Below are 12,167 nucleotides of genomic sequence, written 5' to 3'. Positions count from 1 at the left end.
ATCCCTTTATTTAGTTATTAATTCCATGAGTCTTATAGAATTTTTACACACTATATCGATTTTTCTTAGTCTCATATTATGTCGCTATCAGCGAGCAGGATAATTAAAGAATTCTGGTTGTTTTCTATAGTGGATGAAAACAACACTTATTATTCATCTCAGATGAGCTGTTGAAAAGCATTAAACAGAACAGAGAATGTCTAAAAATCTGAAATCTGTAAGTGCAGCAATGCCTTGGAACACTAAAGATTGCAATTTGCATTTACACGTATCGGAGTACACAAGTGCCATGCATAATTAAACTTCATATCCAGGTTTACAGGTTTTAAAGGCCTATGGATAATTATTCTGATGGTTTTACATGTAATTTGGAAATGTGGAAATTGGTTCTTTGATGTTATGTTATCTTCAATTACTTTGAGTTTTGCTCTCGCCTCTGAGGCTCATTCACAAAGGCAATAATGTCATACTGATCTTCTTGAAATTTATCTTCTTGAGGTTTGTTCTACAATATACACACATTACAAACACATTGCCGTTCTATTTGTTTCATTAATCCTTTATTCAACCCTGACTTTACATACGTTCAGATTTCCAGGATGTGTAGCTCACTTGTAGTTGTCTGAGTAAACGCTATGGCTCATAACTTTTAGATTTAGACCTTTAGAACCTCAGATATCCAATGGTAGAAATCATTTTTGGAGACAAATTTAATATATTTTAATCAGTTGATATATGGAATATATGAACTTTTTGCTACAATTAGTGAGTTCAGGAGGTCGGTGTTGATGCCAAGAATGAAGAATTTGGAATCTATTTGTAGTTATAGAGCATCTTTTCTGTTTCAGCATCAGTTCAACTGATGTTCTGGATACTAGGGTTATACTGTATGACAACCCTAGTCCTTTCAGTCGAGCAGTTCATGTTGCCATCTGGTTTATATGACATCATTCAAAGCTTTAGCTTATACCAAACTTCTTATTATGGTGAGGACGACAAGAAGCACAGAGATGGCATTTTAGTACTTACAAAGGCTGCACACTTTAAATAAAACCTCCTGGCCTCCCCCTTAAATATGTACAGTGGGTACTTACAGTATTCAGACCCTGTTAGGGTTGGCGTAACGCACCGAATATATTTATTAGGTGAGATAGGTGCGTTCGCAACCCGGGATCCACCGTGCAGGAAATAACCTGCTGCTAAGTAAGGCGGTGAAGTAAATTAGTATAAACGAACTCTGTTACTTCACAGAGCCCGTAGTAAAGAGAACGCTGTACCCTGTTAAGCTCACAGGGGACACAGCTACTGAGTTGAGCCGACAGTGGTCATGCAGTCCAAACCAAACACGCAGCTCCTCTCCGGTGGAGCCGGAATTCTAATGGCTATTAGCCAGCCCTGAATTCACTCATAAGAATTTCCTCGCCGGAGGTGCGAGCATTCTAGGGGCTTATTTCAGCCGGGTCCCTGACTGCACACACACAAAACTCCTCGCCGGAGGTGCCAGCATTCTATGGGCTTATTTCAGCCGGGTCCCTGACCACACACACGACCAGACTGGTGCTGAGCTCGTACATATTTGATACTAGCGCATGGCCATGCGGTCATTGAGAACCTTTTATAGCTGCAGCAACTTCAGGACCTTCCCAGAAGGACCAATGGAAGACTGCCACAGAACTTGATCAGGTTCAGGACCTTCCTGGAGGACCAATGGAAGTTGCTGCAGTACCTGAGCATGTGACCCTTGATCTCCATTGAGTGATCTTACCCTGGGCATGCTCAGTGTGTGCAAAGCAGAACTTAGTCCCAGAAAAGCCTGCTCGCCGCAGACCATTGCAGGGTACAATAGCAGAGTCTGGAGAGGCAGCAGTAACCCTTTACACAGTATCAGATTCAGTGAGACGCTGGGACCGACATCTCTGCTGAGCAGGCTCCACTGCGGCTGATGCAGAATGGGAGACCGCAGCAGACATGGTTCGAGATTCCCCTTGTGCAGCGGCGGGAACTCGACTCCTAACAGACCCCTTTAAATTTTTCACTCTTTGTTTCATTGCAGCCATTTGGTAAATTTAAAAAAATATATTTTTTTTCCCATGCACCCCATCTTGACTGAAAAATAAACAAAATCTGAAATATCACCTGGTCATAAGTATTCAGACCCTTTGCTCAGTATTGAGTAGAAGCACCCTTTTGAGCTAGTACAGCCATGAGTCTTCTTGGGAATGATGAAACACATTTTTCACACCTGGATTTGGGGATCCTCTGCCATTCTTCCTTGCAGATCCTCTCCAGTTCCATCAGGTTGGATGGTGAACATTGGTGGACAGCCATTTTCAGGTCTCTCCAGAGATGCTCAATTGGGTTTAGGTCGGGGCCCTGGCTGGGCCAGTCAAGAATGGTCACAGAGTTGTTCTGAAGACACTCTTTTGTTATTTTAGCTGTGTGCTTAGGGTCATTGTCTTGTTGGAAGGTGAACCTTCGGCCCAGTCTGAGGTCCAGAGCATTCTGGAAAAGGGTTTTCATCCAGGATATCTCTGTACTTGGCCGCATTCATGGTTCCTTCAATGACAACCAGTCGTCCTGTCCCTGCAGCTGAAAAACACCCCATAGCATGATACTTCCACTACCATGTGTCACTGTTGGGATTGTATTGGGCAGGTGATGATGAGTGCCTGGTTTTCTCCACACATACCGCTTAGAGTTATCGCCAAAAAGGTCTATCTTTGTCTCATCAGACCAGAGAATCTTATTTCTCATAGTCTGGGAGTCCTTCATGTGTTTTTTAACAAACTATGCAGGCTTTCATTTGTCTTGCACTGAGGAGAGGCTTCCGTCGGGCCACTCTGCCATAAAGGCCCCACTGGTGGAGGGCTGCAGTGATAGTTGACTTTGTGGAACTTTCTCCCATCTCCCTACTGCATCTCTGGAGTTCAGCCACAGTGATCTTGGGGTTCTTCTTTACCTCTCTCACCAAGGCTCTTCTCCCACAATTGTTCAGTTTGGCTGGACGGCCAGGTCTAGGAAGACTTCTGGTTGTCCCAAACTTCTTCCATTTAATGATTATGGAAGCCACTGTACTCTTAGGAACCTTGAGTACTGCAGAAATTCTTTTATAACCTTGGCCAGATCTGTGCCTTGCCACAATTCTGTCTCTGAGCTCCTTGGCCAGTTCCTTTGATCTCATGATTCTCATTTGGTCTGACATGTGCTGTGAGCTATGAGGTCTTACATAGACAGGTGTGTGCCTTTCCAAATCAAGTCCTATCAGTTTACTTAAACACAGCTGGCCTCCAATGAAGGAGTAGAACCATCTCAAGGAGGATCACAAGGAAATGGACAGCATGTGACTTAAATATGAGTGTCTGAGCAAAGGGTCTGAATACTTATGACCTTGTGATATTTCAGTTTTTACGGGCATGTTCAGGTTGGGGGTGTGGTTAAGGTTATGGTTAGAGTTTGGATTAGGGTTAGGGGTGTGTTTGAGTTAGGGTTGTGTTTGGGTTAGGGTTTCAGTTAGAATTGGGGGTTTCCACTGTTTAGGCACTTCAAGGGCTCTCCAAACGCGACATGGCGTCCGATGTGAATTCCAGCCAATTCTGCGTTGAAAAAGTAAAACAGTGCTCCTTTCCTTCCGAGCTCTCCCATGCGCCCAAACAGGGGTTTACCCCAACATATGGGATATCAGCGTACTCAGGACAAATTGGACAACAACTTTTGAGGTCGAATTTCTCTTGTTACCCTTGGGAAAATAAAAATTTGAGGGGGCTAAAAAACCATTTTGTGGGAAAAAATTATTTTTTATTTTCATGGCTCTGCGTTATAAGCTGTAGTGAAACAGTTGGGGGTTCAAAGTTCTCACAACACATCTAGATAAGTTCCTTGGGGGGTCTAATTTCCAATATGGGGACACTTGTGGGGGGTTTCTACTGTTTAGGTACATCAGGGGCTCTGCAAATGCAATGTGACGCCTGCAGACCAATCCATCTAAGTCTGCATTCCAAATGGCGCTCCTTCCCTTCCGAGCTCTGCCATGCGCCCAAACGGTGGTTCCCCCTGCATATGGGGTATCAGCATACTCAGGACAAATTGGACAACAACTTTTGGGGTCCAATTTCTCCTGTTACCCTTGGGAAAATACAAAACTGGGAGCTAAAAAATAATTCTTGTGAAAAAAAAAAGAATTTATATTTTCACGGCTCTGCGTTATAAACTTTAGTGAAACACTTGGGGGTTCAAAGCTCTCACAGCACATCTAGATAAGTTCCTTGGAGGGTCTACTTTCCAAAATGGTGTCACATGTGGGGGGTTTCAATGTATAGGCACATCAGGGGCTCTCCAAATGCAACATGGCGTCCCATCTCAATTCCAGTCAATTTTGCATTGAAAGGTCAAACGGCGCTCCTTTGCTTCCGAGCTCTGCCATGCGCCCAAACAGTGGTTTACCCCCATATATGGGGTATCGGCATACTCAGGACAAATAGGACAATAACTTTTGGGGTCCATTTTCTCCTGTTACCGTTGGTAAAATAAAATAAATTGTAGCTGAAGTAAATTTTTTGTGAAGAAAAGTTAAATGTTCATTTTTTTTAAACATTCCAAATTCCAAATTCCTGTGAAACATCTGAAGGGTTAATAAACTTCTTGAATGCGGTTTTGAGCACCTTGAGGGGTTCAGTTTTTAGAATGGTGTCACACTTGGTTATTTTCTATCATATAGACCCCTCAAAATGACTTCAAATGTGATGTGGTCCGTAAATAAAAATGGTGTAAAAATGAGAAATTGCTGGTCAACTTTTAACCCTTATAACTCCCTAACAAAAAAAAATGTCCGTTCCAAAATTGTGCTGATGTAAAGTAGACGTGTGGGAAATGTTACTTATTAAGTATTTTGTGTGACATATCTCTGTGATTTAAGGGCATAAAAATTCAAAGATGGAAAATTGCGAAATTTTCAAAATTTTCGCCAAATTTGTTTTTTTTTCACAAATAAACGCAGGTAATATCAAAGAAATTTTACCAGCATCATGAAGTGCAATATGTCACGAGAAAACATTGTGAGAATCATCAGGATCCATTGAAGCGTTCCAGAGTTATAACCTCATAAAGGGACAGAATTGTAAAAATTGGCCCGGTCATTAATGTGCAAACCACCCTTGGGGCTTAAGGGGTTAATGAGAAAAAATGAACTTTTGAATTTACCAAATGGCTGCAATAAAACGAAGTGTGAAAAATGTAAAAAAGTCTGAATACTTTCTGTACCCACTGTATATACAGATCTAGCAAAGGTTATTCTGACTTGGATAACACAGTACTAGTATATCACAGCACAAAATATGGTCACTGGTCATTTTAGTAAGTCTCAACAGTAAGTCTGTGGGTCAGTACACTGATTTTCACACAGCTGTAAAAAGACCCTTAGACTTAGTATTGACTCAAATGTATGCAATCAACATCAGCCAACTGGGTTGGGTAAGCTAGAAAAATAGGGAGAAAATAGCAGATAAGCCTGACACAGTCCCTGTAGGTGGCCCTAAAGTGTCTTAAACCTACCTACCAGCGGAGGTTGGCACCCTAGATTTCGATATGGCGCCCCCGCTCACCGTCGACTGTCCCTTCTTACCCTAGTAGGGTCCTACTTGCTACCCACACCCAGGTACCCACAGACATACACACACAAATTGACCAATAGGTCACACTAACCAAAAAACGTGATAAAGTGAAAAAAGAAAAAAGTGAACGAAAAATTCTAAAAACACTGCAGACATAGCTGCATAAATGCACTAAATAGCATGTACCCCACAGTTACCTCAAAAAAAAATTTTTGAAAAAATAAATAGTGCAGAGCTATGGGGTACAGCAGGGCACAGTTGGAGTGTGCTCAGTTAAATATTCGGAGGTCATGAGTAGTGAAGCCTCTAATAGATGTGACAATAGGTCACTGTCTTTGTTAGTGATTGATGACCCAAAAATCATAGACAGACCAATAAAGCTAATGTACAGAGTGGATCCCTAGGCAAGATAGCATCCCTCCGAAAAGGTTAGCAGATATATGAGTACACTCAATGGATGTAAGTATGTTGTTGGGTGATATAGATATTACACCCTAAGTTGTCCAAAAATAAACAGAACAAGATATTCAACAAAAACCAAAAAACAAAACCAGTTGGCTGATGTTGATTGCATACATTTGAGTCTTATATATTGGGATTTTAGACAATTTAATAATAAAATATCGTTTTAAGGATAGTACGTTTTTCTGGTTTTTCAATTTAATTTATCCTTTCAATATTCTAGTCGGTTTTCTGACTTAGTATTGAGCCCATACCCTGTCCTTTAAGCTGCACACTTCAAATCAGTGCTCTGTGCGATCGGCAAGGGTCACAATATGCACATCATGATTGACTGACAGCTTTTTGCAGTGTCTACGCTATGTAAAAAATGTTATAACAGTTGCACTTGAAATTATCTTAATATTAACTCTTAAGTGAGGCAACCTTTTGTGACAAATTATGAAGATAATTGAGGTGAGTGAATTTTTCAAAATTCGGTTCCGATTATGATTGGCTGCGAATATTGTATTTGCAATATCCGCCGAATGTCATTGGAGTCAATGGGAGTAGAAATGGCCAAATATGTTTGAAATCGATCGTTAAACATAAATTTTGTACGAATAGAATATCAATATGCCACGAATATGGCAAATTCAGATTCGGCAACCGATTCCAAACAAATTCGCTCAACTCTAATTGTGAGGCATGATGACCTTTGCTGTATCTTTATGCACACTAAATGGGCAGAAGACAGTAAGGGTTTATATACACTATATACTAGACTATTGGAAACGAGTGTTCATAACAATGCCTATTTCATGATAATTGGCCTGTCTAAATAGGCTGATAATAACCCGATAAATAAGCAAAACGATCCTTCTTCAGGTGAAATGACTTTTAAGCTTGCATTCTGTGTAAACAGGAGATGTGCTGCAAAGAACAATGATACTCTATATGCACTGAAAGATCATATGTAACGATTGTTCTATGCGCATGGAAGTTGGAAGTGCGGCTGGCTGACCTAAGCAAGCTGTTAAATGACCACTAATCAGCTTACATGTGGTTTATTGGCAGCTGTTTAACAGCTGCAAATCGGCAAGCGTAAACTTACCCTAAACCACTAGCAAAAGCCTCCGGCTGCAGCGTAGAATAATAGCCCAATCCTTCATGACCTTGAGATTTGCTGTTCTTGACCCTAACATTAATTCTCACTTCTTCGTCAGAGCCAGCACTGAAATAATTTCTTGTAGTGACCTCATTGTGCAGTATTCAATAAGCAAACTGATAACAAGTAGACGGTTTACGTATTTTAAACTTTGTCACTGCCTGAAAAAAAAAAGCTTAAAAACACTTTTTATTGATAATTTAAAACTGGGCTAACAACCCTGTCTGCTAATACAATGGATTAAACATTAGGAACAAGAAAGTCATGGGAATAGACAATTGATTAATATTCCAGTCTATCTCCCAACTTTTTCCCTTAATCATGGTTTAATGTCCTATCCCCTTGACAAAAGATAATATTTTTACATGAATAATATGTAAATACTATGATCCTTTGGCAGGGGGCTGGAACATTAAATCATGATTAGCTGGGTTCTGGACAGGAGTATTATTCAATTGTCTATTCCCATCACTTTTTGTATCCTAATGCCTAATACTTTGTTTTAATGAGATATGGTGGTTAGCCCAGTTTTTAGTAGCTCATTAAAGTCTTTTTAAATGGTTGTTTTGTTTTTTCAGATCATTACAAAACTTTACATAAAGTAAACCCATACCAGCATTATAACAAATATGAATAAAGCCGGTGTATAAGTAATATTAAGATTCAAAATGGTTATTAGCCTCAAATGCAGGTCATGTATGGAAGCCTTAGAGGGTCTTTTCCCATTGACTTTAATATGTAAATATAGATAGTAGAGTTGGTTCAAATCAATAAACAGGACCCGATCAATCAGCCATGTCAGTAATTTGTGCCCGCTGGTGGGATTCTTGAGAACCTTCTCCTATCTCCTAGCATCTGTGGCTCTTCTTTTGATTAGTCAGTCTGGCTTGATGTATATTTACGTTGTGATGCACATGTGATTTTGTGCAAAACTGGTTAATGAAAAGAAGAGCTGCGGATACCATCAGGTTGAAAGCAGCTCTCCAGGTTGTAATCCAGTGACCAAAGATTACTGATGAAAACCAATTCACTCCAACTCTGTTGGGTAGCAATTGCAAAATTCAATTAATTTGTCATTTTTTCATGTTTCTATATGCCTCCTTTCTCCTGATAATTGTGTTTTCCTTTTCAATGTTTCCTCCTTGTTGTCAAGGGGACCAGCCACCGCATCTGTCTAGGAGAGGTGGCTACTGGGGGTTAGCTTCTGAGATCACTCTAGAGAGGGGTTAGCTCCTGAGATGGGCCAACTTAAGTGCTGCCCCACATAGCAGCAATGGCGCACACACAGGCCAGTATCACACCACTTCTGCTGGCCTGAATTGTCAGTCAAGCAGTATCGTCCGACCCCTACAATCAAAGAGTCAGGAGGTTGCGGAGCGGTGCGCTCTGCTTCTGAAGATGGAATAAACCCTTTAAGCAGGAGCAGTTAATGTTACACTGTTAAAAAAAATATTTTTATTTTTTTTAGAAAAAAAGGTTAATTTATTGACGACAATGTTATTATATAGCAGCTTAATTAGTGCGATGTAATTAATAACATTAATAATACCAGGGCTTTCACGGATAATGTATTCTGTTTTCTGTTTCAGTTTTTTAATTAAATGAAATATACCCGCATTCCCAAGATGTCACAGTTTATTCTGAAGACAAAGCATTCCTGCTGGAACACATGGCATATATATTCATTATTCGCACTTCACTGGCTGTTTGTTTACTTTGTGTTTTAGTGTTGTGGTATATTATGGTATATTAATTTGCGCCTGAATTTTTATTGTTAATGAAAATATAATTAGATTTTTTAGCATAGAATACAGTACTTATAAATTTACTATATATTTCTAGTGGCATCATCTCCAAATTAAATGTCTTCCGTTTACAGCTTTATTCTATGTTCTTCAGTCCGGCTAAATGGGTAAGATAGACAGACATATACCTATATATACTTCAAACGGGAGGAGGAAGAAAATGTTTTTTTCTTTTGGGTTTCTGAGTTTTTTTTCAACTGCTAGGAACTACAAACATAAATAGAAAAACATCTTTACTGACCCGATTGTCATAAATTCACATATAGTAGTAAAGATCAGTGGATACAATGGAAATGGTGTATACAAACATGAAGGGTATAGCTCCATGTTCTGAAAAATATGGAAAACCTAAATATAAAAGTCAAAAGTCATGACTGAAGTAAACACCATGTGTGTGCAAAGCAGTCATCAAAGCAAAAGGTGGCTACTTTGAAGAACCTAGAATATAAGACATAATTTCAGTTGTTTCACACTTTTTTGTTAAGTATATAATTCCACATGTGTTAATTCATAGTTTTGATGACTTCAGTGTGAATGTACAATTTTCATAGTCATGAAAATACAGAAAAATCTTTAAATGAGAAGGTGTGTCCAAACTTTTGGTCTGTACTGTATATAGATTTTATTTTCAACTACATTTAACTTGAAAAAAAGTTTTTTTTTACCATGATATTAAAAACCCAATAAAAAGAAAGTTCACCATTGAATAAGACAAGAAATGTAGGCCATAAAATATGCATGTTGGACAAATATGACAAGAAGTGTAGAGGCCTTGCTTGAACTGCATAAAATGCGCTTTTCCATTGAAGGAGAAATGTAATTGAGAAGCTTATCTATCCGATATAATTGCTTTTATGTTAATGGTTCACCACAATATCCTGTTCGAAAATTCCCACACACATCCTATAACACAAGGCAGACAGGCATCTACATTTCTTTTTTCATTTACCTGTTTACTATGCTAGATGGATTCCCCAAATATTCTCAGCCAGTCGTTTCTCTCTGTGACATTATTTGTCTATTTTAAGAATGTTCAATGTATAAATGATAAAATTAAGAGCAAAAAGTCTCATGTTTATGAATGGTAAAATTGTTCATATTTCATAATTTATTACATTTGGAATATCAGATATTGTGAGTTATGTCTTATTATGTTTATGTATTAAAAAAAATCTGAATTGCATTTTGTGTTTACAGATGTATTTGTTTAGCTTGGGGGAGATGGGATTTATAAACCTGATTATTGGTCATTGTAATCAGCCACTTTTTTGGGACTACTATTTAGTCAACTTGAAAAAACATGAATTGATATAAAAGGCTTTAAGTGGGTGCAATACATTTACTTAGTTGTGTCATTACTGAATTAAAGTTACAACCTACAAATGAATGATGGAAATAAAACCATAATATAAGTTTCTTCAAGTTTGCAGAATTTTCTGCATCATTCTTTTTCAAACAGTCTTGTGGAAATCTTTAAAGGAATCTGTCACCTGGTCTTTAGTCCTTCATCTGAATGCACCATGATGTAGTGGCAGAGACCCTGAATCCAATGATGTATCACTTACTGGGCTGTTTGCTATAGTTTGGATTAAAATCACTTTTATCTGCTGCACATCTAGCAGTTCTGTGAATGCTCATTTCTGTCTAACCCCTCCCACACCACTGATTGGCAGATTTTTGTGTACACTATGCATAGGCAGAATTCTGCCAATCAATGATGTGGGTGAGTTTATACAGAACCTATAAATATGGAGGGCTACATGGCAGCAGGTTTTATAGACAGCTAATGATAATCTCCTGCTGATAAAACTGTGTTTTTTCTAAACTACAGCAAGCAACCCAGTAAGTGATAGCGTCTCTGTCCCTAGATTAAGCTGCTCTCACATTTGGTGGTGAAACCTGGTAATAGATTCCCTTTAAAAACAAAAATATAGGTTAATAACCTTCCAATTCCTTTTATTGTTGACTGGCTGACTTTCCACAAAGAGTCTTCACCTGGAATGGATCCAATTCGTCCATCCACAATAAATCCACAAATCACCAGAATTAAATAATACAATATTTGTTTAACCACTCCACGATCTTTGATATGTACTCAGACGTCCAGGTCGGCTGGTACCTAAAGACCTTGGACGTATGGCTATGTCATGGCGATTTTGCATGCACACGGGTTGAGCGCACGACCATCGCCGGGGGACAGCTGATTCTGACAGCTGACACCCAGCACTCAGTGCAGGAGCGGTGCCCGCACTGCTCCCAGCACTGTAACCCCATAAATACTGTGATCACTTGTGATTACAGCATTTAGCAGGCATGCAGAAGGAAGGAGCCCTCTGTGCACTCCAAACCATGTCCCGGCGATGTCATCCCTCTGGCCCGATTGTTGCCATGGTGACCCAATGTTGTCATCTGTCAGATGCCTCCATTACAAACCCAGAAAGTTGAATTAAAAATAAACACAGGAATTAAATTTTATGTGAAGACTCCCCCAGACATTCCCTGGTTTACCCATTTATTAATTAAGAAAAAAATGTAAGCTGATCCTACAACAACCAACTAGGTCCCACCTCGTACACTGATTTTTCTAATGGGTGATCACCTCAGTAACATCATCGTCCATGAGCCATGATCGTGAGAACGAGACTGCAGAGGTTATTCGAGGTAACTTTAGTTCACAGCCTCCAGGTGTTCCAACAGTAACCTTAAAGTGTCCCTCAAAGGTTTCCGGGCCTCACGGCTGCCGGGAGACCCGACGACTGTGAACTCTGGTAAACTTTAGGGTATGTGCACACGTTGCAGATTTGCCTGCGGATCTGTAGCGGATTGAACGATGCGGATTCGCAGCAGTTTTCCATCCGGTTTACAGTACCATGTAAACCTATGGAAAACAAAATCCGCATTGCACATGCTGCGGAAAATACCACGTGGAAACGCTGCTGTTTATTTTCCGCAGCATGTCAATTCTTTGTGCGGATTCCGCAGCGTTTTACACCTGCTCCTTAATATGAATCCGCAGGTGAAAAAATGCAGGAAAAACGCACAAAAAACGCTGGAAACCCGCTGGTAATCCGCAGTGCGCTTTACCTGCGGATTTTTTAAAAACTGCCACCGGGTCTCATGGTAGCTTTAATGCTGGACTGTTGAGTGCCG

At 39.7% G+C, this 12,167-nt stretch overlaps 1 protein-coding gene across 1 annotated transcript in view; it reads left to right on the top strand.

Annotated features, from left to right (window-relative positions):
- The window catches only part of TUSC3 (tumor suppressor candidate 3), a 501,792-nt gene extending 491,592 nt beyond the window's left edge, over nucleotides 1-10,200 (top strand). The window contains exon 10 of the mRNA XM_077279707.1: nucleotides 8,802-10,200. Coding sequence (XP_077135822.1) covers nucleotides 8,802-8,817 — 16 coding nt within the window. The 3' untranslated portion in view covers nucleotides 8,818-10,200. The remainder of the gene's footprint in view (nucleotides 1-8,801) is intronic.
- The last annotated feature ends 1,967 nt before the right edge of the window (nucleotides 10,201-12,167 follow it).

This window comes from Ranitomeya variabilis, chromosome 1 (assembly GCF_051348905.1).
Source record: "Ranitomeya variabilis isolate aRanVar5 chromosome 1, aRanVar5.hap1, whole genome shotgun sequence".
NCBI lineage: Eukaryota > Metazoa > Chordata > Amphibia > Anura > Dendrobatidae > Ranitomeya > Ranitomeya variabilis.
Note: the sequence above shows the minus strand (reverse complement) of the source record. Positions and strands in the feature narration are given on the sequence as shown.